Consider the following 26,884-nt stretch of genomic DNA (forward strand, 5'->3'; position numbering starts at 1 on the left):
CTGTCTGTGTCCTTGCCACATGCAACGTCTGCTGGAGCTGCTGCTGTTGCTTTTGCCCAATGGCCGCAAGGAATTTCACACAATTGCTAGAAAAATTGCAGAAAATTGAAAATGTGCGAGAGCGCATAAATTTTTACAGCGTCACTTGTGAATGCTAAATTGTTGTTATTTATGTGGGCACTGTAAAGCCAAGGTCCGCCACTGTAGCCCCACCATTTCCTCCAAAGAAGATAACATCTGGGAGGAGAGTAAAGGACACACATCGATTTCATTTCGCACATCACTTGATGCCTGTCACTGCCCCCGAGGAGTTTTGTTGCAGTCTTCAGTGGGGGAATCACACTGAAGTCTGCCACAAAACGCTGCGGGAGTTCAAGGTCACAGGATATGCCAGTGGGTAAAATAAAAGTTTACGATTATCAATTTTCACAGCAGTCCACGCTTGAGAACGTGCAAGCCAGTGCGGGCGAAAAGTCGAAAGAAACTGCAGCCGAAATGAGCCATCGAGGAGACGATCAGCAGACCAACGCCCAGGGATATGGCTTCATCCTGGTGGCTCTCCAACCAGCACAGCAGTTTCCTGCACGGCTGAGCCATTAGTTGCATTTGCCGCTCGGCCGCATGTTCCACACAGCTCTGCCCATAGAGCAGTATATAGGACACCTGCATGGTTTCCTCCTTTTCGATGACTACATGCCTTTTATCGGCGCTGGTTTCGTTGTCCTGGAAAACGAACTCAACCACGGCCACACAGCGGAGAATCGAACCGCATCGGGAGCCACCCAGACCAGCTTGAGGCTTACTCCTGGCCAGAGCTTCATTGACATCGCTGGTCAGTTCCAGACACTTTCGATCCCCTAGAGGATTGTGGTTCAGCAGGGCATACAGCTTCTCCAGCTTGCAGCCGTAGAAACCGAGGCGAACGGACTCCTTGTTCGCCTGCCGCAAACGGGAATAGGCCTCACCCCTTCGGTTCTCCCTGCCCGTTCGCACCTCGAAGATCTGGGTGGGCGGTCGCTGGGGGGCGGGCATCCCCAGATGGGCATACAGTTCGGCAAACTCACTGGGTCGCAGGGAGCTGAGGGACACGCGATCGGCCTGATCCACCAAGATGTCCGTTAGCAGACGCACCACATTGGGGGAGCAGGCCCGGTAGTCGCAGTGCATGAGCTGCTGCTGCAGCACCTCCAGCCGGGGGACATGCCCCAGGGTGCTGCACAGCACTTCGATGGATCCCCCCCAGTGGCTGGGCAGTGGTCTCAGTCGCGTCCGGTAGCGATAGCTCCAGGCGGCGGCCACGAATATCGTCCACAATGCCTCACAGCCCATGAAGTCATCCTGAAGACGTCGCTGCACGAGGTTTAGGGCTCTCATGTCCAGATGAGAACTGGGGGTTCGTGCCCCATTTAGTGGCACTACTATGGACTGCGGCAGTAGGGCCGCCAATCGCCGCCAGCCGATCCGCTTCGCCGGCCGGTGATTATAGAATTCTGGGGCCGAGGCTCCCACCGAAAGAAGCGTCATTTTCACTGGCTCTCGATACGGACGATGTGGAAATCGATTCGCAGAGTTTTCGACAAGCCGTCGGGCATCAATCTAAGCCACCGACAAGCTCGACAATCGAATGAAGTGTGTCGCCCAGGTGGCAGGTCGTCCTCGTTGCAGGAGATTGAATTTCGTCCTGAATTCCACTCGGAAAAAAAATTACTAAGGGATTTGGTAAAAGTTGTAATAATTTTTCTTATTATTCAAATCTAGCGACCCTTTTGTTGACAGCCAATTTTGACAATAAAGACTTTAAAAAGACTTGGCAGCGGAAAATAAAACAAAATAGTATTTAAAAACATTAAACATGAAAAATTAATGAGCATATAATTGTTTCTAGTGTGACACTTCCTTTTAGGATCTTAAAATGAAATCAATATAATAAAAGGAGTTGTTTAAAACAAACATTGTCTTTAATTTCGTATGGATAAAGTGTTTTTGGAATTTTTGTTAGTTAAATATGGTAAGTATACTCGAGTTTTATTGACCCGAAAGTGTAGCTTAGAATTTCATAAGTATAAATCAGTTAATTTTTTCAAAACATTGTATTTTAATATAAGACCTTAAATGCTTTTATATTTTAAAAAAGAATTTAAATTTGAATACAAACAAACTATGTATTTAATTTTGTGTGGATAAGGAGTTTGTAAAATGGGTTCTGTTTTGGTTAATTATACCTAAGTCTAGTTGAACTGATAGTGTTGCTTAGAATTTCATAAGCATAAATTACTCAAATTTTCCGAAACATTGTATGTAGATGTAACACCTTTAATTTTTTTAGATTTTGAATAATAAATTAAGTTTAGTTCGTTTGATATCTTGTATGTATAACCGATGACCTGGACATAGATAACGTTCTATGATTTGTATTGCCTTACCATTACTCAATGCTTTTTCGAGTGCAGTCATAGTAACAGTTGTGAAATGTGATCTCCGGATGGATTTCGGTTGGGTTGAGCTTGGGCCTGGCTGTTCTGTAATTGATTAATGGAGCCTGATGTCGAATGCCTGATGCCTGCTGTCTGCCGCTTGATGGCTGACGCTCACCTTATGACCGGGGGTGACTTAGCCTTTTTGGTCCGGAGCCCCGAGATGAAGCCACCACCACCATTGGGCATCAGCTACAGCATCACCAGGAGTGGAATGGTCAAAGTTGCATCATAGCTACCCAGTTAATTGGACACTTTTTCAATACTTTTATCTCCGGCAGCCACCCCCGGCCATTGGGCCTCTCCACCTGCTGCTGCATGCGTAATTTATTGATATACTCCCGCTAAATTATGAGTCTCCTGGGGGCCGCGAGAACGAAATAATTTTTTGTTTTCCCCACTCTTTTTTCCTCATGCCATGCCAGCAGAAGGGGAAAAGAGGCTGCAGGTGTGGGTCTGTGTGGAAATCAGTTAACCGAAAAAGTTTGCAACTTTTTGCCGTGCTCGCTGCCTGTGAAATCAAAGTTGGAGTTTATTCAAATAAACGCCGACATTAAGAGAGTTGCAACTGTTGCGTTGCGTCGTCGTTGGAAGGCGTCTCCTGGCATTCGGCGGCATAAATCAGGGCCAACAGCCGTGGCAACTTTTCTCCCCAGATAAACTTTTGACGTCATTTAACCCTCTTTTTTCAGCCAGCTTTTTTTTTTTTGGGGGTGCCTGCAATGTTATTAATATGCCCAAGTTTCTTTTGGCGTTGTCAATTCCCCGGAGGCGCTTTCTGCTAAATAATTCCCGGCGCCATCGATTTCCCGCCACCAGGAAAAAACAAATGTCTTTAAGGGATTCCCTTCGTTTATTACATACTAAGTGGGGGCCCATTTTCATATGCTCCTATAAACAGGATATGCAGTAATAGGAAAGTTACCACATGGCAAACATATAAAGTTCAGATGAAAGGTTGGGTTTTATTGTGTTAATCGAAAAATATACTTTTACAGAAGTCCAGTAATGTACTCTTATTTGCTTTTCAGCGAGATACGAAATCACCACGAAGACTCAAATGCGATTTTACGGTCTCCACAATCCGCTCCACAAAAATGCTGTTGTTGTGCAGGACAAAAAGCAAATTTCGCAGCGGCAATGAGTTCTGAAATGCAGAAGATGAAACGTGAATCAGTGCGGCCAAATCAATTATCACAAACACTCTCCATCGAATGGATGGTAAATCTATATATGGGGGTTCGGCATTCGGGAGTCGGGATTCGGGACTGGGGAAAATAAATATAAATTGCCTGCTGGCTGGCGATTTGATTTCATAAATATGTGCCTCACGTAGCCCAGCTCAATTGCCAATTAGAAGCGAGGCGAAAGGAAAAAGCAGTGGCAAAGGCGGCAGAAGAAAACATAAAAAAGAAAAGGCGGTGGCACTTGAAAATTCTGAGGCATCAACGGAAGTTGATTTGTATACGGAATCGCATATAAAAGTAGCCCACTTTTAACCTGCACCTTTCTGGCCAAAATTCAATAAAGCAATCGGAAATTTTTCTCACGTCCCTCTGGGAAATTATTATGGAGCTGGCAGTCGAGGACGGCCGTTTCAAATGGAATTCTTTAAACAATTTTCCCCAAAAGCCCCCACACATACACACAGCCAGATGGAGGGGATGGAAAGCTCGAATAAACAAAGCGTGTCCCCAACTGAAATACAATTACCACATGGGAGTTTCAGGTTTGGCAACTCACCTGCAGACCGCTCAGAATTTTGGCAAACTTCGGACTGCTAATGCTATCGACAAGTGCTGCGAATTGTTTGTTGCTCTCGAACTCGTCGAAAAATTGCACATACAGTTGGTCCAGTGGCAGGATCTCCATGACCCGCTCCACCATTCCGTGCAGACCATTTTGGGGTTCCCGATCGCCTGATAATTGATTTAAATAAAATTTTAAGTAATGTTTATATACCCTTGTGTGTTATAAAATCAGTTAAAAGTTGCAATGCAGTGAAGGAAAGGCATGCCTAAGACAGTCGATCTAGTCGTGTCCGTCTGTCCGTTTCTATCCAAACTAGTCTCTGAGTTTTAAAGCTATTTTGATGAAACTTTCCCAAAAGACTTCTTTCTATTGGAGGTAGTATCATGTAGCTCCCTACAGAACAGAAAAATCCTTACATTTTAAAAAATATAATATTTTTTTAAATTAATACGAACACACACCGAGATATATCAATGTTTCAATAATCTGAACTAATCTTCAATAAGAACGTTAAAAAAATTGGGAAATCGACTTGGCTTCACTGTTTTTAAATATATATGCATAAAATTCCTAATACAGTAGTTTTTTAAAACATTTATTTTTTTAAATAGCTGCAAGGGTATATAGACGTCGGCTTGCCAAACTTATAACAGTTTTTTTTTAAGTTTTTAATGAAATCCATTATAAAAAGCTACACCTTAATTATCACTCATACGCACCAACGACTTCGCCCAGTTCGGAAGGTTTAAATTTGTCTGCCACCGACTGCACCACCTTAATCACATCCAAACCATGGACACTCAAATAGTTGGTGAACTCAAGGACTTCTGGCAGCTGAAGGATCTTCCGCTTGATATCTGCAAAATCTCTGCTGGCCAGGAAGGCGTATGCTCTCTGAAACTCCGCATCTCCGTGATAGTATGAGGCCACTATGGCCTGGACTTCAGGCACATAGATCATGGACAGAAAGGGGCTCAGGTCGACGGAATTGTTAGAGGAACTTGGTTTCTTGCGACTCAAGAATATCAAGTCATCGGAGGCATTCGCTTGGCCACTTTCGACACTGCCCTCACTGTTGGTCCCGTCGAGCGTGACGAATCCAATACCGCTCACATCCGATTCGTCACTATCCGGCGTAATCAAATCGCCCTGTGGATAGCCCATTGCCTGGGAAATGCCAGCGGCACAGACGACCCAAAGTAGCAGGTGACCGCGATTCATGCTGGCGATGTGATCTCCTGCACCGATTCTGAACTTCTGGCCGCCTCTTCTCACGGCATCTCTTTGTCCGCCGGGGACTTTGGAGACTTTGGACACTTTGGAGACCATTCGGACTCTGACAATCGTTTTGTCCCGGCGATTATTTAATTTAATCAGTAGCATTCAACAAAAACACTCACTTGTTGGAGGGGAATTCATGACCGAGGTGCAGACAAGAGAGGTCACTACACTCTAAAAAACAACCCAATAGGTTTAAACGAATAACAAAAATTTAAGTAGTCTTGTATTTTACTGGGTACTTTTTAGTTTACAGGTGGCAAATTTCAAACAAAACAAACAAGATAAGTTTAAGTTTTAGTGTAAAAAGAATCTGTTATTTTATTGCATGGTAAAACTGACCTATATATGTAGGTGTTTCTACTTGCTAAATGCTTAGCTACAAATATTATATTTTATAGAAATATTGTAACAAACCACGATCTCTAGTTGAGCAAATAATTAGTTTCTTTTTGATCTATAACCAAACTAATAAAAAAGCATTCTATATAATAATAAACAATTTGTTGGTAAACGATTGATAATTTGTTAAGCTACACCCAAAATAAAAATTGTTATAGAATCTAAACTATGAAAAACGTCTTAATACGATGAAATTTAAATTAATACAACGAAAGTATCGAAATAAAATGTATATGGTTTAAAAATAAAGTCTTTGACAACAGTTTTAGCCTCTTTGGTATAGAAATGAAATGAAAAAGTGTAGCGGTTATATTAATTCGTATTGAGTTAATACTTTACTACTTAAAGTCGCGTTTATAAAAGGGTTTTTTAGGTGTAGACCTAGTCGTTTTTGTTTAGCTGCAGCTTAAAGCTGGAGTTTATAAAATATTGATTTATATGACTTACTGGTGGCTGCGATTAGGACATAAAACATGACTTCGGGCCACCGCCACCGCCTGGTCCTCGTAAATTATCCAAATGGTCGAGTTTCCTGTGGGCTTTTAGGACAACTGCATTTCCGCCGATGCAAATCAAAGAAAATCACACCCATTTTTGTCCCCCTTTGCGGATGGGTGCCTGTGATATTCACACTTTGACAGCTGGCGGGAATGTCACCCGGTTAGTCACTACTGTATGTGTGTGTCACTCAGTCATCCAGTCATTCAGTCATCCAGTCATCCAGTCATCCAGTCATCCAGTCATGCAGTCATTCAGTCAGTCAATCGCTCAGGCACCCATTCAGGTCTCGTTTCCAGCTCGCTCGCTTGTCAAACTGTGCATAAAATATGTACATGCATATGTCCCGGCACACACACACACACACACACTCACATTCACAGTCACAATCACAGTCATGTGTACCCGCACTCCGACTGATATATTCATTTGCTCATTCAGCAAGTTAAGTAGGAATAAAATTGTCAATTTTCATGCCATTATTTCATGTCGTCGTCGCCGTTTGCCGCTCACTTTCGCATGTGTCAACTGTGACACTCTCCACTCGCGTCGCTGTGTGTTTTCGGATATGATTTATTCACTTGGCTTGATTTATTACAAGCCCACACGGCCGCAGCCTGTAAATTGTTCTGCCTACAAACCAATAATAATTGTATCGTCGTCAACGTTAACGTCAACGTCAACCAGCCGAACGAACTTTAGTTGCACCGCAATTTTTTACATAAATTATTTGACTAAGCCCCCAACTTGATTAAAACTTGGCCTAGACTGCCGTACTCCTGTAGACTGGGCTTTTCCGTAACGTATGACACTTTATGAATTTGGCGAGCAAAGTTTTGAGGGTGCAAACTTTTGCCGGTGTCGGCCTGAAACCGTAAACAATTGGTCGGGCAAGTTATCCTGCACTCAAACAAATTGCTTTCAATTCGATTAAAGTTTGTTAAGCTGCCATTTATGGAATAATTTATCAATATCCACTATTAAATTCACTTTGACAAAATGAAAGCTTTACTTGTGTACAGCAGTGATCGAAATAATATAGGTTAATCTATGGCTCAAAGCAGTGGGATAGGCAGAAAGGTTTAAAGGATAATCAATTTGCATAATAAGTGAAACAAAATGTGGTATTCAATCTTGATCAGATAGTTAATTTTTGAAGAGTTTATAAACCATTTTTTTTTTTTAACATTTTTTAGAGAAACAAAACTTGTGCTCTGCGGACTAAAATTGTTACTTTTGCTTAGACTAAAAAAATTGTTTTGTTTTATTTCTGGTAAGCTTTATTATCATAAATTTTAAATTTAGTTGAATGTTTTGATTTAAGTATTCTTGCAATCCTGATTATATATATTTAAAAATATTAATAATAACACAAAAACATTTGACTTTAAATCACACAAAGATTCTATTTTCGGTTTAAATATGTTGTGAAAACTGTTTTTTGTCAGTGCATTGAGCGGGCCGAACTTATAAATTAATTTCAGAACACTTCAGCGAGCTGGTGGCATACCTCAGCTGCCATAAAGGTGGCAGCTTGGGCGGGCGCCCAAGTTGGCGGCGACTTAATTAACTGCAGTCCGGCAAAGTCAGCGGTACACACGCACCTGAGACCGAAACCGAGACGGAGGACCAAGGACCAAGGAGCAAGGAGGACGGAGTGCATCCTGCTGGGGAAGAGAGGCAGTTAATTTCATGCTGCCTGGCTTTGGACGCACCTTACCCAGCCCGCGGTGCCATGTGTTTTAAAGTGATTTTCTTGGCCAGGCGCCTTTTGTTTATGTTGCGGCATAAGAGCTCCGCTTTACCGCAAGTGTCAACATTTATTTCCAACTTAACACTTTTGGCGTAACATGGCGCTTAATCCGCAGCGCCAAGTCGAGCCGCGCCAAGAACTTGACTAATTTTGTGCAAAGTTCAGCATTAACATTACCGCAAATTAGCAAAAGTTTTCGCACAAACAGCCGCAGCGCAGGAAAACAAGAAAAAAAATGCCAGTATTAAGTGGAACAAAGGGGAGAGTTCTGGGGGAGCAGTAAATCCGATTGCAGGGATTGCAGATGGTGGGAAGTGCCGGGAAAACGGTTGGTGGGGGGGGTGAAATGGGCTGCGGGGAGTACTTTGAGTTGTGGCATCAGCAGACGTTGCCTGTAGTATCTGGGATGGTTCACTGACTGCCATAAATTAACTTGTCTAGGCCCGATTCCTTGCCAGGCGGTCTGTCCCCAAAAACTTCTTGCCACATTCACCAGCTGGAGCTCCTCCATCCCTTGCCCCTTTGTTGGCTCGTAATCTGTTTCACACTTAATGTTTTCTCTCCTCGCAGTTCGGTTTCCATTTCCACTTTGGTTGCACGTACGAAAAATTGTTGTTTAATTGGGTACATGTTTCTAAAATCGAAATGTCAGCAGATTAGTAAAACATTCGAGACCAGTTGGATATGCCTTCAGCCTATAATAAAAATAAATCATATAAAATTGAAATTTGGGTTCAATTTCTGACGATAGTTGGTAAATATCCATTTTATTTTTCATACTTTACTTAGTTTCAGTAAAATACCTTAGCTCCCAAATATCTTATAAGTAAAATAAAGAACATAACTACCTAATATAATTATTTAAGCAGTATGTAATTGATTTACTCATGCGAACAATTATCTTATTAAGGAGTTACTTAAAATACTTAATATTTACCATACAATTAAATAAATTGTTAAGAGGATTCGATTTTTTGCAGTAAATTATAACCCACGACTAAGGCATTTTCCATTAAATTTTACAATCAATATGTAAGCCATATCCTATAGATAATGAGTTTAAGTTGAAAGACCGAAACAACCTTTAATAAATACCTATTTATGGATGACGTTTTTTCCTTTACAGTGACGTTTGATTTCGATATGGGTTATTTATAGATGGACAGATCAATCGATATGTACTTTATCCTCGCTGACTTGTGCCCGTCAGTTGTCAATCAGTTTTTGGGTTTTGGCTTTGATTTCCATCGACTGCCCTCCTATTCCTCATCCTCTTCCTCGTACTGCTCCTACGAAGGATGTCAGTGGAGCGTAACAAAAACAAAAATTATGTTCTTACGAACAGGTCATCGCCGACTGCCTGCGCAACCTTCAATCAATTGGGGTTTTTCGGTATTTTCGGGCAGGAGTCAGGAGGGGATTCCCCTTCGCTCAATCTGAAGAGCAGTGTGTTCCATCGCTTTTGACACGTTTGGCAAATATTTGAGCACGTCTAAAAGCGCGTTACGGTCTCCAGGCAGGCGTTCAATATTTTCAGAGCGAGCGCAGCAGCCTCAGATGACCGATTTTCACCGCTTTTCGCCGCTTTTCCCGCCTCCCCTTTCCAAATCGCGTGGCAGTGCGTGCTTTGCCCTTGGCCTGTGGCTTAATTAATTTTCGCTTCCGTTAACAATTTTTATGCGGACTTGGCTCCTTGGGAGCGCTTCGCATGCGCTGATTTCGTGTTTATGGGTCCTTTAATTCGCCACTAATGCGGGTCCGTTTGCGGCGGAATTATTTGCCGGATACATGCGATTAGTTTTGCCCAGATTGCGAATAGTTTTTGCTCTCCATTCAGCAAGCGTGCAACAAGTTAATTACATAATTCAGCACTCGCCTTTGATATTTATGTATGTATATTCGGCCAGGGCACTTCCGATATTCGGGCATAAACCAAATAAACACTAAATTCCAGTTAAATAGGCAACGACACCAGCAGCAGCACCAGAAACTTGGTCAAAAGAAATATAAAATAAAATAAAATTAAATAAAATAGCAAAAGCAGCATCAGCAGCATCAGCAGCATCGAAAAAAGGAGACTTAAAAAATAAGCTAAAAGTCTTTTGAAGTTGCCAAAGTAAAAGCGGGGGGAAAATGGGAAAAGCGGGCAAACAGCGCGATATAAAGTTGGGGCTTTTTGGCTTTGACGCACGTAGCTCCCGATTTGAAAGTTTGTCGTGTGTGCTCTCTGTATATATATATATATGTTTATACATATAAATATATATATATGGATGAACAACAAGGAATCGACAGAAACTCCAGAGCCCGCTTCTGAGTTTGCTGCAACGCTTTTATTAAGCTTATAAATTTTTTATTTAAGACTTTTCACTTTAAGCAGTTTGGTGCAAGGCTCGGGGCCAAAGGCAAACAGCAGCCACACACCGAAACGACAGTCATGTGACATTTATTCGAGTGCGCCAGGAGCACTTCAGTTTCACATTTAACAAACGGCACAGAGCCACTCCATTGCCCCCGCTAACCCGTTGGGCCCATAAATTATCCAAATAGTTAATGCCAAAATTGTGAAATAGTGTGACACTTTCATTAAATGCCCCGAGCGCTGAATAAATGGAGAATTTCAATAAAAATGCCAAAATGCACCGGCCACGACATGCGATGCGAAAATATTTGATAAACTGCAACAATTTCCCCAAGGGTTGACCACTTTTTTTATGCCAACTGCCTGGCAGTATTAGTTTTGCGTATATTTTCGCTGGAAATGCGACTAAATCCATATGGAGTTTATCCGATTTGATTTGTGGCCTGCTAAAGTTTCCAAAGTAAAAATTTTAACAATTTCGGCCATTTTGATAATAAGATGCTGACAACGTTTATTTGCGTTTTGAATACACAGAAAGAAAATCGTTTTGAACGATCTATTTGAAAATAGAGTTTGCAAGATATTGAAGATTTTTTAATTTCATAATAGATGATTTGATAAAGTCATCATATAGTTATAATATCTTTATATATAATAATGTAATAGTATATTTTTTTAAATGAGAATCTATTATGGGTGTACAGGATTTTTTTTTTTTTTTGAAATTTTCACAGTTTTGTGGAAGTTAAAAAAATTATTTTATGTTCTGTCACATCTATTTAAAAATCAAATAAAATTAGGAAAAATCTAAAAATATATTTATAAACATTTTCCAATCCAAATTTGGGTCTTATACATTTTTTCCTGTGCAATAGGTCAGTTTGTAGGGCCCTAAAAAAAAGCGCCACGTGGTGCATATAAATTGCCAGGTTTCGAAACTTTTCCGTAGAGGTGCAAATTACTTTTGTTCTTTTCGGTTTGCTCTCGGCGTATTTTTTGTTCGATTTTTTCCCTTCGCCTGACAACTGTCAAGCATCGAATTGACCAGACTTTTGGCATTGCCTAAGCGTGCGTGTGAATGACCAAAAACTGGACACGGACGCACAAGTATTTATAGCAGACTCACACATGTCCTAGTCGAGTATGTGTGGTCAAAGGAAATCAATTTCCATATGCAAAAACTTTTTTAGTGCACGTACTGTGGACTGCGGACGTCGAGAGGGGGAGCCGAAATCGAATTTTGTCCATAAAATATTCAAATTGTTCTGTATAAACGACGCATAAACATTCTTTGTGCAGGCCACCTGCAGCACAATTCCCATTCCCATTCTCATTCCCATTTCGATCCCGCTCGAATCGCATAAATTTTTATGTCCAAATGCCAAAGGCCGTAGGCAGGCGATCGCTTAATGTGTCCCGCGGCAGAAATTCAATTTGTAGCACATCCGTGGCCGAAAGCGAAAAGGTAAAAAAGCGGCCAGCAGAGAGAGCTGCAAATGCGAAAAAAGTGCAAATGTCTGGCTGGCCAAGGACCAAGCACCGAGCTCCAAGGACCAAGCACCAAGGAGCAGGGAGCCAGGACCCAAAACAAACCGAAACAAAATGGGAGCAAAAGCTGAGAAAAACACTGCCGCCTGACTGCTGCTGCTGCTGCTGCTGCTACTTTGCTATGCGAACGATTGATTGAAAATTGATTTCATTATGAACTTGTGATGCATATTCGCCCAACCTTACTAGCCACCCAACCAACCAGCCACATATCCTTCAACACCACCCGGCATTCCCACAGAGTTTTGTGCATCTCAGTAGATAATTGGATTTTAGAAGGTTGCCAACTCCATTCCGTAGCAGTAGTCCGTTGTCCGTAGTCCCTAGTCCGTAGTCCACAGTGTATTGTGCATTTCCACTTCCAATTAGTTATGGAATTTTTGCTGTATTTAAATTTTCGTATCCCCCAGTTAGTCTTATCGGAATGTGTAAGTTGAGAAGGGAGGAAGATTGTGGGTTCCCACCGAGCACACAGTCCCAGGAAATTAAGCCGCTTATGGCCGGGCCATTCGTTCCCTTTTGTTTTTTAATGCTTAGCCAGGCTTCCCCTTCCTCTGCCTCTTCTTGGGCCAAAAAAAAATAGTACTCGACAGCCAGCCATTCCACTTAAGATTCCGCTGGCCAAGTGCACTTGTGCTGGCCACAAATGGCAATGGCTGTGTTGTCTGTCGCGCGTATTTAGCATAAAAGGTGCGGCCAAGACTTCTCTTCTCCGGGCCTTTGATGTTTCCCACCCAAACCCCCGTCGTCGACATTGTTGATATTTTGCATCAAAATTCTGACAAACTTGTTCGGCGCAAAAGGGGTGGGGATGATGGCCAGATCCGAAGCGGAAGTGGCGACATTTTAGGATGTCACTCTGAGTTTGAGGTCGCCGCAAAGTGCGCAACACAATTTGCATAATGCCCGGTGGGACGGATGAATGTGGCTGCGGATGAGGATGGAGATGAGGATGGGCAAGGGGACGTGGATGTGGCGAGGAGGAGCGGGAGGAGAAACTGAATGCGGTCTCGAATTTGGTCTACGTTTCGGGTTGCTCTTGCTGCACTGAGGGAAAATTAATTCAATTAAACTCAAATGTCAACATCTCCATTACCAACATGTTCTTTGTAAACTACTCTAGTATACCGCTTTTAAATTGTATTATGTCACTTCTTGTTCTTCATCTTTATTAAAAAGTTCCTTTTTTACACTTTTTATTCTAAATATTATTCCTTACAAAATGCAAGGATAAATGTTTTAAATACGAATTAAGTTCATAGATGTTAATAAAATAAGACAAGAACAAATTGGTTGATGTTTTATAAGATTGAACCTTCAATCATATGATTTAACCATAATTATAGAATAAAAATATATTACTTTTCGATCAATGGCTCTCATGTTTAACAAAGGAGACAGAAAATATATAATACACAATAAAGTCATTAACAAAGTCTAGGATTATTATATTGTTCTTTTTTAATGTTCAAATAAACTGCATTATTTAAATTGTTTAACAAGAGAAATACTTATAAGATGGATAGATGGAAAAACGAAGTATTTTTTGGGATTTATATTTTTTTTAAATAAATAAATAACATTTTTTCGTTTTACTTTGTATTTAAGACTTAATCTAATTTATGGTGGTTGCTTGAACAATATTCCCTTATTTTCTGTGGGGTATACCTATGGTTAACAAAATTATTTGTCACTGTATGCAAATGAGTACGAGATGAACAAGCAGGCGGTCTTATCCGCGTCATTATTGGTTCAGGTCTTGTTAGAACTTTAATATTCCACACGCAGTCAGCTGCCCGCCTATACCCTTTATACCTTACATATCCTTGCAACACTCATCCTGCCCAAGGACACCATGAAGCGGACGCCAAGGCGACATGCCGAGCGTCAGGTGACGGCCGAGCAGAAGCAGAAGGAGGAGAACGAGCTGAAGTGCGTGAGCGACTTCGAGCGGGTCCGGCGGATCGACACGATGCCGCGCAGGATGGACACCTTCTGGCGGACGGACACCAGGCTGAGCGGCTCGAAGGTCAATGGACTGTGGATGCTCAACCACGGCAACTACAACAAGGGGCTCGCCTTCACGCTGAACGAACGGCGGGTGCTGTCCATCCACGGACTGCTGCCGGTGGTGGTGCGCACCGTTGCCGACCAGATTGCCGCCTGCTCAAAGATCATCCAGTCGTTCAACAGCCCCTTGCAGCGGTACATGTACATGGCCTTCATGGCGCGCAAGAACAGGCGCCTTTTTTACGCCCTACTGCTGAGCAATCCCGAACGCTATGTGCCCTACACGGATGTCACGGCCTCGGCCGACTTGATCAAGATCCACGCGATGATGAGCCACGGCGGCCAGGGCATATTCATAACCATCAAGGACCTGGGCCACATTCCCCAGATTCTGGCCAATTGGCCATACCGGTGTGTGCGCTGTTTGCTGGTCAGCAACGGCGCGTCGGTGCTGAGTCTCGGCGACATGGGCGTGGACGAGATGCCCATGCTGTTCTCCAACATCCACCACAACGTCGTCTTCGGCGGCATTCATCCGAACTTCTGTCTGGCCGTGATGCTGGACGTGGGCACCAACAACGAACAGCGGCTGGAGGATCACGCCTACACGGGCCTGCGGGAGCCTCGCGTCTCGGACGCACTGTACGACAAGTTCTTCGAGGAGTTCACTCTGGCGGTGATCCAGCAGTATGGTGCCCATGCCCTCATCCTGTGCAAGGACTTTGAGGCCCAGAAGGCCAAGAGGCAGCTGGAGCTGTACCGCGATCGCCAGTGCATCGTGGACGTGGACTTCCAGTGCCTGGCCGCCGTGGCCCTGTCCGGCGTCATAGTCTGCGACAGGCTGAAGAGGGCCTTCTTCGCGGCCAATGTGTTCCTGTTCTACGGCGGAGATGCCATCAACATTGGCCTGGCCCGGCTCTGCATGGCCATGCTGCGCAGGGAGGGCATCAACGAGATGAGGGCGCGGCAGCGCATTTGGTTCTGCGATGCGGACGGCTTGATAGTGATGGCCAGGCAGGACATTGCCGAGGAGCTGCTGGAGTTTGCCCAGACGCGAGAGCCGATCCCCAGTCTGGTGGAGGCTATCAAGGAGCTGAAGCCCAATGTCCTGGTGGGTGGCTCCTCGCAGCCGAACAGCTTTACGCCCGACGTCCTGCGGGCCATGGAGCAGAGCTCCAGTCAGCCGGTCATATTTGCCCTGTCCCGACCCAAGGAGCTGGCCGAGTGCACGGCTGAGGCAGCCTTCGCCTACACAAAGGGACGTTGCATCTTCATCTCCGGTTCGAAGCTGCCGCCGCTGAAGTATGCCAACAAATGGTATCAGCCGGGCCATTGCACCAGTACCTACCTGGTGGCCGGCATTAGTTGCGGCGTGATGCTGGCCGGATTCACCACCATTCCGGACGAGGCCTTCTGCGTGGCCGCCGAGCGATTGGCCAGTCTGGTGTGGCCCTGCGACCTGGAGCAGCGCAACGTCTATCCGCCGATGCGGAAGATGCAGTGCATCAGCCTGCAAATGGCCGAGGCCATCTTCACGTACGCCTTTCGGCGCGGACTGGCCACGCTGTGGCCCCAGCCCGAGAATCCCATGGAGTACATCAAGGCCTCGCTGTACGACCCGCAGTACCGCATGAACATCGTGGACGTTTACTGCATGCAAAACCGTAGTATCGCCACCACGGAATCCCACAAATACTACAAGCTCAACATCTAGGACCCATGTCCTTACTTACTTATTAAATGGAGTGAACCCAAGAGCTGGGATTAAGGGGCTACTAACTGGGGGGCAAATTGCATGGCGGCGTATCATGTCTAATAACAGTTGTTTGCCCGGTCTGCATATTGATTTCGATTCGAACCAAAGTCGGAGTACGAAGTATGCCGTCGGGCAATTAATTGCATGCAATTTTCATGTGTCAACTCATGCTGTGTGTGGCCATCGCCATCGCCATAGCCATACACACTCGAATGCTCGACTGTATAGCATGTATGGCATGTGCATGGGTGGTGTGTTGGCTGGTTCACAATTCTCCAGTGACTGCATTCGAAACTATCGCCGTACGACAATAAAATAATTGAAACAACCACCATGAAATGGTAGGAAACACAGCCACAACAAAAATGCAGACAAATTAAATTGCATGAGTCTTTCGGTTGTGTGCGTGTGTGTGTAGTAGTCTGGCTTTGACAGGTGTGCGTCTGAGCGAAAGCATGATATTCCATTCCATTTATCAATACGGAAAATGAAATGCAACCCGGCATTGTGTCGATTTCCCCTTTGTCGCATTGAATTATTTGCTTAGCTTTTTTACCGCACTTTCCGGCCATCGCTTATCGGTTGGCCTTTTGGCATGAATGGAGCGGAGCCCATCTGGAATTTTCATTAGCCACATTTTTTTAGAAGGCAATGGCACTCGACTTTGGCTAACACTGCCATTAAGTTCTGATTTTATTGGACTTAAATGTATGCGAATTCTAAGGCTATGTTGGTCCCCACGAGATGACTTCGTAGCCAATCGTTTTCAGGTCCTGGGCATTGATGGAATGTCCGGCGAGCTCTCGAACCACGCTTTGTACATTCGTTGTGTTCTACAAATAAATGGAGTATTTAAACAAATTTGAAAAAAAAACAAGAAAAGTGACTTAAATTCTTAAAGGTTACTTTATGCAAGTGTCACTCATAAAAGCATTTCAAAACATAAGTCTAAAGTACTACTTATGATAGTTCTTAAAATGAGTCTGTTATCAAAAGCTCTACCTACAATATTAACAATATTACAATATTATTGTTTGGAAATTTCTATAGTTCTCTTATGATTTTTTAGTTCCTATAATTCTATTATTCATTTTCGTTTCAATAGTGTTGGTTTGGGACTTTTTTTTAATTTAAATATATTTGTTTTGTAGTATTAAATCTGTTTCCCTATGCTATTTATATTAATATGTCTTACCCAAGCCGCTTCGGATTTTGTCTTGAATTCTGAACTTTTCAGGGCCTGATAGAACTTTGCAAATATGGGGCTTCGCTGGCGTTTTTCGTTTATTAGGGCCACAAATCGATCTCGGGGCAGATGCGTGAGAAGCTCCTCCACGAAACTCGTAAAGGAACTTAACTGTCCGGCTTCTGAGCTCGTTTCAAGGAGCACCATGATAATCTCCTCCCTGAGATCGTCACCAGCCGATCGACGATGCCTGATGTAATTGTCACGATGATGCCAGTGTTTTTGCACTTTTCCGAAGGCCGTGTCATTCAGATGCACAAAGTTAATCAGATCCACAACTTCTGGCAGAGACTCAATGCGCTGCTGTAACCTCTTGAAATCGGAGCTGCGCAAAAACTTTACGGCTTTGCGAAAGCCCGAGTCCGTAATCATGTGCTCGGCGACTATTTCGTCGATGGTGACACTGGGAATCAGCTTCTCAAAGTCTTTCAACTCGCTTATCAGCTCTGGGGAGTATTTGTACTTCCTGTAATAACGAAAGCTTCCAGAAACTAACACAAGGCCAAGGAGTAGAAACTGAAGCACCAACTTCAAAGTTGACATTTTTTCAGCTCTTATCTCTATTAATTTTGTTTATGAAAACTTTGTGTAAATCAATGCTACTCGCTCAACGGTTTGTTTATTACTACTTACTCAATTTTGAGGGGAGATTGAAATTGCTGTACGATTTCCTGCGTAACCATATGTATGGTATGGCATTGCTTTTACTCTTTTAAAATTGGTTTACTTTGATTTATTAAAACTGTTTGCAACGCAAGGTTATAGGGAATGTTAGCATTAATGTGATGTTTGCACCTCAAAAAAATATATTTATTAAAACGTAAAAATATCACAATTATTTTTAGTTTTAATATTGATTAGAAAAGGCGCAAAAATTGCTTAACAGTCCTTACTTACCATTGGACTATGGGGGTAAGTGTACAACGAAGTCGACCAGCAAAATTTAATATTTTACCAAGACTCTCTTCTTATCGCTCTTCGCTGGCTTTCTGCGTTGGAGAACATTGCTCATTTAAAGTAAATAAAAGCCCGGTTTCGAATTCGAATTCGATTTAGAACCGTTTTTTCATATTGCTTCCCCTTTTTACAGTCGCATCCCAAATAAAAGACCACACAATCGTTTGTTTTGCTTATTAAAGAATCTTATCACATTTATTTACTGCATTTTACTTTTTATGTGTTTACATCTAATTTGTTTCTTCATTTGTTTCTGTTATTCTGATTTTGCTGTTTTCGGGAAATATTTCGATAGCTCGTGAACTATTCTGCGTTTGAAATTTATTCGATTTGAACCCTGAATTGAGTTGATTCGAATGATGGTTAAGCGCAAATCTTCTTTTATTGTATGAATACTTTGTAAAAGTCGTTTATCTATTTATGTATATATATATATATATATATATTTACCGCGAATATTTAATTACTTTGTATTAATATTTTTACAGTGAATTGTTCGTTAAGTACTCAATTAATATTAATTTCCATCTTTAATTGCCACATTGGCAATTTGATTCATATTTTTTGCGTGTTTTTTCCGAGTGTCAATTTGTTTTCCTCTTTTGTTTGTTTTTTTTTTGTTTTTTACTCAACATCATGTGATTGTCATACAAAACATTTCACATAATCTTTAAATTATTTACAATAAATCTTCAAACAAAACACTCTACTGAAGGCAACGCAAAATCATTTCATCCATTAAAGTTAGAAGCTCAGAGCATTAGTAGCTTTTAAATATTTCTCGTTTAATAGTTTTCTATTTGTGGTTTTGTTTAGTTCATTTACAATGCATTGCCGGTATGCAATGCTAAAATGTTTGCTTATTTTTTTGTTTTTATTGGGTAAATCCTAAGTTGAAAACATTAAAAATTTTGCAGAGAAAATCTTTAGAAAAATACATTGAGTGTGTGTATGGGTGAGAGTAATGCTTAAGAGCTTCTTTTAATTATCTCTTTTGTTTTGGTTTCTGTTGAACAAACCTATTTTGGTTTTGTGTTGACTGAAGCGTTTGGGTTTTCCTTGATTTATGCGTTATTATGGCAGTTTTCGGGGATATAAATATGTTTACTAAATGCAACGAGTCGTGTTTTGAGTTCTTTTTTTTTGTTTCTTGTGAATGAATTTCTGCAATATTACTAAAAACGTATTTACTTGCCACACCAACTTACCTACGCTATTTACGGATAAGTAATCATGAGCATATTGGTCTCAATGCAGTAACTTCATGTATCTATTTATATTTATAAGTACGCGTATGCATATATAACTATGTATTGCTTATCGTAAACATTAGGCCAACGCACAATCTATACAGGAGCGAGTTAATGCCGAATAGATAATTTCAAATCAGAATCGGAGCCGAGTAAAAATCAAAATCAATGCTGGTTTACTTATCGTCTAAAGCCCTCCTATTTACAAGACCCCCTCATGCTATAGCCCATATAGCCTTTATGCTGTGCGTCATGTCGAAACTGTATTTCCGTTTCTGGTTTTGGCTATCGTATTAAGTTGGTTCCATACTCGTCTATGACCTAAACAGGGGCAGCTATCCGTGTATATGCCTATATATCTTACGCTAGTTTAGTCGAACAAATATGGCTAAGTAATATACAAATTCGTTTAAGATCTTCCCAACCCCAAACCCGAAATGGCCAAGCGACGAGTTGCCGGAAACTGAACCAAATCGAAATCAAAATCAAATCGTTGCGCCTCATGAGCTTGGTTAATACTTTGCCTTAGGTCAGATTCTCACTTAGGTGGTTGCAGTTCCATCTGTATCCATCTCCGTATCTGTATCCGTATTAGATTACCTTAACCTTAGCTCGAAATAGAAATAGTGTCTTCTGTAAGTGTTTCTTGTGTGAGTGTAAAACCGTAATTTCCATTTGACTTATGGCAGGATCCTTTTGCTAGTAACTTTTCTCGTTTACTCCATCTTTGTATATCAGTTTAGTTAATGTCGAAAATCATTCAGTTTGACGCTGACAACATCTCAAAACGAAACGAAACGCATGACCAAAAAACGCATTGAAATTATTGGAAATATTGTCGATTTTAAAAGCTTAAAAATTTCAGTCTTTGTAGTGGTTTTTCCTCTATCTTCATATTTTTTCTTCTGGTTTTTGTTTTTGTTTTTGTTCTTGTTTTGTTTTTTCTTTTTTCCTCAGCTCGGCCCTTGTCACATTTTCATAGTGGTTCTCCGAATTTTCCTCGGTTGCTTACTGCCTCTCTGCGCCTGCAAACAGAATGAACCCAAATAAAGCAAATATGTTTAGATATAGAAAGTGAGATTGAGTGGGCAGCAGTCGGGGAAAAAGGAGGGGGAGGTGTAGGTAGAGGGGGGTTAGTGTGGGTTGTCTTACATGGGCACTCAACTTACATTTACATTTTAACTAGAAACTTTAGAAGCGAGCAAATATGGTAAGCACGAACACGAAAATGTACAATTTGCGGTGGGCGGTGGCCACGCCCTCCGTCGACGACGACAAGAACTCAAAGCTGTACAAGTACTCTGGGCAGCGGCAACAACAATTTTTGTGGGTGGGCATCCGCAGCAGCCAAGGGGGCAGGGGGGAATGGACAAAGGACATTTTTGGTTAGATTTCGTCAGGGTCTAATACTACTAGAACTACGACTACTGGTTATGCGGGAACTGGTGATGATGGCAGGGTATAGGTTACTCAGGAAATAACACCTTCCAAAGTCAAGAGAATAATGTTGGCTTAAAACACATATCTAGATTCATTCTAGATTACGTACTAGAAAACATTCCTTTAATTTAAATATTGTAAAAGTCAAATACTAATGTAATTTCGCTTTTTAATGTACAATATATAACTCTCTTTTTTATTTTAAATCTTTCCAAAAGTAACCGAATACATTTTACACATATTTTACTTTAGAATGTTTTTCTTGATTTTAAAATGCAAATAGCAAAAGTAAGATATTTAAAACCAGCATTGTTTTTCGGAGCATAGAGTATGCTTGACTGTAGAAGGCATTTTTCTCAGTGCTCTAATTATGCAGGATTACATGGGTTGCTCTACATTCTATGATTCAAGGATACTCACTTCTGGGTCAGACCAAAGCATCGTTGCTGAACACATCATTCACATGCTTGCCGTTGCTGCTGATTGGTCCTGTTTTGTCCTTCAGGCCACATTGCTAATAAAAAGAATGAAAGAGTTGGGGTAAAAAACACTTAGATCTCTGCCAGCAAATTACAAAATAATTAAAACTCTAAAAGCACCCCCGCACCTGACGCCGAAAAATTAATTAAAACAATTAACGGCAGCTGGCGCCCAAGCCAAAGCCAAAGTCAAAAATATAATTCCCTGGGATACACACCTCCTGTTTGGCCTGCCATTGCTTCATGGCCGATTTGTATTTCTCGAACTCGTTGCACCAGTGCGAGTAGATTTTCTGGTAGTCCTGCTTCTGCGACGGCGGGGAGCATCTAAATGGGGAAAAGTGAGCAATAAGTTATTGACATTTTCGCGGAAATTAGGCTCCAGGGGGTTGGGTTTTTGATGTGCGCGGGCAGGGCAGTGTTGCCAAGTCGGATTTTATTTCAGATTGCATTACTGTGGGAATATTACTAATATATAACAAATTAATCTATTAAAAGCCTATTAATAATGAAACTAATTCGCGCTTGAAACAAATTAAAATTTTTTAATTTATTTAATTAAAAAAAAGTTTGTAGTTTAATGAGTAAACGAATTTTAGGCTGTTTCAATGTGGATTCAAATAACTAAAAAAAACTTAGTAATATAAGAAGCAAGCAAATATTGATTCTCGATATAAACCATTTTATAAAATGTAAATTTAACAGATTTGCAAGTACCATAGAAATAGAAATTTGGTTTAAAAGCGACTTTTCATAGTATTTAAAAGAATGCCTTTCGGTAATTTTGTACCATACTTTAAGACACCTTATTAATTGGTTTTTAATCTCAAGAGGTTTCTGTGGCATCCCCTATATATATTTGCATGTCTTGTACAATTGTGTGTTTTCTTGAAGCTACTTTCAGCCCCTGTTTTGGCAGCACTGGCTGGATAACTTAAAATTTTAGAGCTGACTCACCTGTGGGCGTCCACGGTGACGCCGTAGCTGCAGAGCAGGGTGCCATCCAAGTAGCTGTCGTACCGCCCGCCGTCGCCCTCGTTTACCGCCAGCAGCACCAGACCGCCCTCGTTCGTCTCGATGTATTTGGTGGGCGTGTAGCGTACCTCGTAGCTGCCAGACAGAGATGGAAAACACACGGAAAGAGATAGGGACAGATGTAGAGAGATGGCTTTTCAGATGGCTGCTGCGATAGCGCGCAGGGGATTTTCCATTTTCTATTCGCATTGGAAACGCACAATAAAAATCAATATAAACTGTGTGCGCGAGACACACAGACTGCGACTTCGCTATTCGACTATTCGGTTGGAAAGTTGAAAGTTTTTCCATTACTTGGGCACCGGCAGCAGCGCAAATGCCAAAAAGCAGACTTGGAGCGCATTTTAAAGTGTCAATTTACCGCAGCATTGGCACGACTAAGTGAGATGAAGCGGCGCTTCGCTTACACATTTTCCCTTCCATTATTCGCTTTCAATTTTCCCGGAGATCTGCGATTCAGATAGATGAGAATGGTGTGGTTTTTCCCCCAAAAAACTCAAAACACAATGGTCCCTCGGTTTTACTGATATTTGTTTGAAAGTTTCCTTTTTGTTCAAATGGAAGTGCATAAATGGCTTAGTTTTCCTTACATAATTTGTTTTGGGCTTAATTTAAATTTTGAATAAAATGAATTAAAATTTCTTCTTTATAATATTGAATAAAATGCTAGAAATTGCCACTAGCTCCTACATGTTGATACGTTTTTCTTACAGATTATCATTACTTTAAATATTTAAGGACATCTGTTTTCCCAATACTCACCGTCCTTTTTCGGTGGAGTGATGGTACCAGCGCGTCTGCTTCTTCCTCAGCACTTCCGGCATTTTGACAAAGCAAGCGAGGTGCAGAGTTTGGCCATATGAGGAGGTGACTCTCTTTCGCAGGACACTGGTGTCACAGATGCCCGACGTCTCGTTGGCCACGTCCTGCAGCAGACCCAGCTGGTAGGGTCGGCAGGCGTTGACCTCCTGGTCCCAGCCGCAGTAGGGATCCGAAACGCAGCGGAAGCAGCTGTCGTAGCGCCGGGCGCACATGGCAATGTCGATCTGCTTCACCTGGTGATCGGTGGCCAGGTACAGGGATCCGGTTTTGTGGCTCAGTGTCAGCTCCCTGATCGGCTCATTGTGCGGCGAGGCCTCGAATATGTCCACCAGATTCGAGTGCCGCTGGCCATAGTGCATAAACTGCACTATCTTGTAAATGTGACCCGCCGTTGTGGCCACAAAGTACACTAGGAACTCCTGGTTCAGCTTCTCGATCCGTATCCTGCGGGAAAAACGAGAAAAAAAATGGCGGGGAGACCAGCGTCAGTGGCAAGCGCTTAACTGAAAACACATCCTGCGGCACTTTGTTCACAAGTTCCGGCCAAGACAAAACATTTTTCGCTGCCAGAACAACTGACAGCACAGAGCCAGCCCAGGAGTCTGTACACATAAAAAAAAGTATTTGTTTCTCTACCAAAAAGAAGTAAAAAAGTATAAATAAAAAGAATTTTTTTAAGAACCCCTAAGTTAGGAAACTCTATTAGCAAAACAGAAAAACATTTATAAAAATGCCTTAAAGTAGGATGTGAAAAATATCATATTTTCGTGCGGATTTTATTAAATAAATGTCAATATTAAGAGTTTTTAAAACTTATGTGACACCTTGTGTATTTTAAAATGGTTTGGAAATATTATTGTGTCTAATGTACACCTTAGTACTTAAGAATTAGTGTGTACATCATTGTCCAATTGTTCTCCACAACAAAAATGTTAAAAAAAATATTGTGTTTCTTTCGGTGTACACATTCATAAGCCCCGGCAAATGTCAACAGGGATGCCCCATGCGACTGGCTGCTTGCCAGACGGGCAGACTGGCAACTGACTACCGACCACCGACTAGCGACTAGTGACTACTGGAAACTGGCTGGCGGCGCTAATGAATACAGTTCTCACTTACTTGTCCACCACCAGCTTGGTGAGTATGACGTCCCGCTTGAAGAAGACCGGATTGCCAAATTCATGATCGACCGCCTTGTCCATTAGCGGATGTTTGCGAATGAAATTCAACACGGAGTCCGGCAGCGTGGCGGTGTCGTTGTGGCAAGTTCCCGGACGTGGCTCCGGCACTTTGGAGTTCAGCACGGGCAGCCAGGCGCTGTTCGAGGTGGCCTGCTCCTTGAATTTGCCTGGACGAAATGGGAAATGTATGTAGAGACAATCAGTACGAAGTAGAGTGTCGGGAAGAATGCTGCACTTAATTTATGTGTGTCAGTGATGTGCGAGAGCTGATTTGTGGCACTGGCACTCGGTAAATAAAAATACAATTTAAGAGTCACAGTCAGAGCTTTAATGTTTATGGCAAGTGCAATTTACTAAATGGGTTTCAACAAAATCGGAGTGAAAACATTTGAAATTAGTGTGAATTGAGGGCAATTTAATCCTGACATGACATTTTATGAATGAAATAAATTTATATGTTTTAATTGACATATTAAATATAAAATGGTCATTTCATAAATCTTATTAAGCAGTGCTACGATAATTAATTTAAGCACTACATTCAATGAAATTGTATCCCTATATTTAATAGAGTTCCAATTAGATATTAAATATTCTTAAACTTCCCCAATGGAGACCAAAAATTGAGTATCAGCAAGAAAATTGAAAGTTCAATTAACGAGTTTCAGCATTGAAATTGAAGTAAGGCGAATAAACAATATGAAGAAACAAAAAGAAAAGCCTCAAGAATTTTCCCAACTAATGGATATGTTTTCATTAAATTTTCAATGTGGCCTGTGGGCCTTGTCATATTATTTTCAGAGTCCCGCATGAACAGACGATATTACGTGGCAAGTATGAAATACAATTTAAGAATCGCATCCTGGCCTTCGAGAGCCGCTTCATAATCGTTTGTGGCCATAATTAATTGCTGTGGCTTTCCACTTTTTTCCATTTTTTTTTATCACACTCGCTGCTGTCTGTGCAACATGCCCGCAAACTTTTCGTAATGAATTTTAAGTGTATGCCAGATTTTTTGCATCACTTTGCCCGGTGGCAGTGTCTGTGTGGATCTGTCTGCCCGATTGTCTGCCCGTCAGTCTTGGCACCGCTCCACACACACACAGCGAGACGCCCAACTTTATGGTGTTAATGAACTTTCCCGGGCCAAGTTGGGTTAAAAAAGTGTTTGGCTGTACTCATTACTTGGACCGGAGGCCGCGCAGTTAAAGAAATTCAACTTGAATGCGAGACTGTTTCAATAAAAGTGGGTGGATTGGAATGGGAATGGGGATGGGGATGGGGCGGTGCTGCTGCCACCATCAATTCAATGCGCACCATTTAACGCTCAAATTCCAGGGACAAGGCCTCCACCTGTGCGCGTAATTCCATCCGGAGTCGCCCGAGGAAAAGGAATCCCCCCGAAGAATTATGGACAGTGTAATAAATCACCTGAGCATCCCCCCACACACACACACACACATACACCTACGCTCATACAGTGAACACTCACCGTCGAAGGCCGCATTGATGTCCCGGATGTCGTAGCTGCAAACTGCCGACCCAATCAGACCATTCGTATTCGTTGTGAACGTGGCATAGAACTTGGTGTCGTCCGTGGGCATCTTGTACACCGACTGAATCTCGTTGAAGTAGAAGGGAAATTCGCTGGAGATGCTGCAGTTCATTCGCGCCTTCAGATAGGTCGCCCAGTTCTGGCTGATCATGTACTTTCCACCTCGATCGTTCTTGCAAACTCGAGCTACTCTGGAGTAGACCGCCTTGCCGCAGTTTATGTACTCTACGGCATGTTCGCGGAAGAAGAAGTACACAAACTCTCCAATCTCAAAGGAGCCGACAAAGTTGGGTTCTTTAAGGAGAATTAAATAATAGTTATAATATAGTTATATAGTTGTAATATTAACTTGAGCTAGTACATATCTAAAGAAGTTGATGGATGGAAAACTAAGTTATGAAAAATCTCCAGATACATGGACTTGTATTTTTATATTTTATTTTTAATTTGAACTTACCAAAAATTATAAGCCTCTTTATTTATTATATTTACCTTAATAGTACATTTCTATTAATTTAATTTGAATTTAAATTAAAATTAATAATATTAATAAGCATGGACGTTTTATTTTTGCATTAGGTTTTGTATTAAACTGTTAACTGTATTAAAGATTTATGATTCACATTTTAAACTTATTCTCCACAAATATAATTCTAAAGAACGACGTTTTTCAAGATATAAAATGTTGAATATAAATTCAAACTTTAGTTTCTCAGATAAACAGCTAAGAGGATGCCTTAAGATTTAATGGAATTGATTTATTTATGGCCACAACTTACTGTCCAACAGCTTGGAGTCGTATTTCACGGTTCTCTTGAAGTTGGCCTCCTTGCGTCCGTTCGTCAGGTTGTACAGGTCCGAGCGGAATATGACGGAATCCGCCTTGGTGAACTCTGCATTCGTGCCGGCGTACTGCATTTTTTGTTTGGTGTTTGGCAGCGGGATGAAAGGACACAGACATACATGGTTAGCAAAGGGCAACTGTTGATAAGGCCCGAACATCACGCATACGCCCAGTAAGCCAAGGCACGCACGCACACAATTACGCACAAAGTGTACGCACGTGCCCTCTTTTCTTTTGTGCGT

At 41.9% G+C, this 26,884-nt stretch overlaps 5 protein-coding genes across 7 annotated transcripts in view; 1 reads left to right on the plus strand and 4 right to left on the minus strand.

The window, feature by feature from the left end:
- Positions 1-244: 244 nt before the first annotated feature.
- LOC108137905 (protein mono-ADP-ribosyltransferase Parp16) lies at positions 245-1,766 on the minus strand. Its single transcript, XM_017259844.2, has one exon. The coding sequence runs from the start codon at positions 1,522-1,524 to the stop codon at positions 427-429; it is 1,098 nt and encodes a 365-aa protein (XP_017115333.1). The 5' UTR covers positions 1,525-1,766; the 3' UTR covers positions 245-426.
- Positions 1,767-3,419: 1,653 nt separating this feature from the next.
- LOC108137978 lies at positions 3,420-5,497 on the minus strand. Its single transcript, XM_017259950.2, has 3 exons — positions 4,946-5,497; positions 4,218-4,393; positions 3,420-3,621 (listed from the first exon to the last, which is right to left on the minus strand). Exons 1-3 carry the CDS (start codon positions 5,445-5,447, stop codon positions 3,502-3,504), a joined length of 798 nt encoding a protein of 265 aa, XP_017115439.1. The 5' UTR covers positions 5,448-5,497; the 3' UTR covers positions 3,420-3,501.
- Positions 5,498-13,777: 8,280 nt separating this feature from the next.
- LOC108137977 (NADP-dependent malic enzyme) lies at positions 13,778-15,832 on the plus strand. The gene has a single exon (XM_017259949.2). It carries the CDS (start codon positions 13,923-13,925, stop codon positions 15,789-15,791), a length of 1,869 nt encoding a protein of 622 aa, XP_017115438.1. The 5' UTR covers positions 13,778-13,922; the 3' UTR covers positions 15,792-15,832.
- Positions 15,833-16,491: 659 nt separating this feature from the next.
- On the minus strand, positions 16,492-17,711 carry LOC108137979. Its single transcript, XM_017259951.2, has 2 exons — positions 17,029-17,711; positions 16,492-16,666 (listed from the first exon to the last, which is right to left on the minus strand). Exons 1-2 carry the CDS (start codon positions 17,620-17,622, stop codon positions 16,559-16,561), a joined length of 702 nt encoding a protein of 233 aa, XP_017115440.1. The 5' UTR covers positions 17,623-17,711; the 3' UTR covers positions 16,492-16,558.
- Positions 17,712-18,203: 492 nt separating this feature from the next.
- LOC108137932 (semaphorin-2A) overlaps positions 18,204-26,884 on the minus strand; it is a 48,704-nt gene continuing 40,023 nt past the window's right edge. For 2 of the 3 annotated variants that reach the window (XR_001774070.2, XR_001774069.2), the window contains exons 8-16: positions 26,578-26,710; positions 25,736-26,092; positions 24,182-24,410; positions 23,003-23,506; positions 22,163-22,315; positions 21,424-21,532; positions 21,147-21,240; positions 20,456-20,587; positions 18,204-20,311 (exon numbers count right to left, since the gene is read on the minus strand). Coding sequence is in view for 1 of the 3 variants with exons in the window: in XM_017259883.2 (XP_017115372.1) it covers positions 21,154-21,240; positions 21,424-21,532; positions 22,163-22,315; positions 23,003-23,506; positions 24,182-24,410; positions 25,736-26,092; positions 26,578-26,710 (1,572 nt within the window). In the remaining 2 variants the exon portion in view is untranslated. The remainder of the gene's footprint in view (positions 20,312-20,455; positions 20,588-21,146; positions 21,241-21,423; positions 21,533-22,162; positions 22,316-23,002; positions 23,507-24,181; positions 24,411-25,735; positions 26,093-26,577; positions 26,711-26,884) is intronic. The other variant, XM_017259883.2, reaches the window with a different exon arrangement.

Source organism: Drosophila elegans, unplaced genomic scaffold, assembly GCF_018152505.1.
Source record: "Drosophila elegans isolate 14027-0461.03 unplaced genomic scaffold, ASM1815250v1 contig_183, whole genome shotgun sequence".
NCBI lineage: Eukaryota > Metazoa > Arthropoda > Insecta > Diptera > Drosophilidae > Drosophila > Drosophila elegans.

What these genes read in the sequence shown, in the direction of transcription:
- LOC108137905 (XM_017259844.2), bottom strand. Translation starts at nt 1,524, where the DNA reads ATGACGCTTCTTTCGGTGGGAGCCTCGGCCCCAGAATTCTATAATCAC.
- LOC108137979 (XM_017259951.2), bottom strand. Translation starts at nt 17,622, where the DNA reads ATGTCAACTTTGAAGTTGGTGCTTCAGTTTCTACTCCTTGGCCTTGTG. An exon ending in CAAAATCCGAAGCGGCTTGG is followed by an intron (nt 16,667 to 17,028) that starts GTAAGACATATT and finishes ATTTATTTGTAG; the next exon opens with AACACAACGAATGTACAAAG.
- LOC108137978 (XM_017259950.2), bottom strand. Translation starts at nt 5,447, where the DNA reads ATGAATCGCGGTCACCTGCTACTTTGGGTCGTCTGTGCCGCTGGCATT. An exon ending in CGAACTGGGCGAAGTCGTTG is followed by an intron (nt 4,394 to 4,945) that starts GTGCGTATGAGT and finishes ATCAATTATCAG; the next exon opens with GCGATCGGGAACCCCAAAAT. An exon ending in AAATTCTGAGCGGTCTGCAG is followed by an intron (nt 3,622 to 4,217) that starts GTGAGTTGCCAA and finishes TCTGCATTTCAG; the next exon opens with AACTCATTGCCGCTGCGAAA.
- LOC108137977 (XM_017259949.2), top strand. Translation starts at nt 13,923, where the DNA reads ATGAAGCGGACGCCAAGGCGACATGCCGAGCGTCAGGTGACGGCCGAG.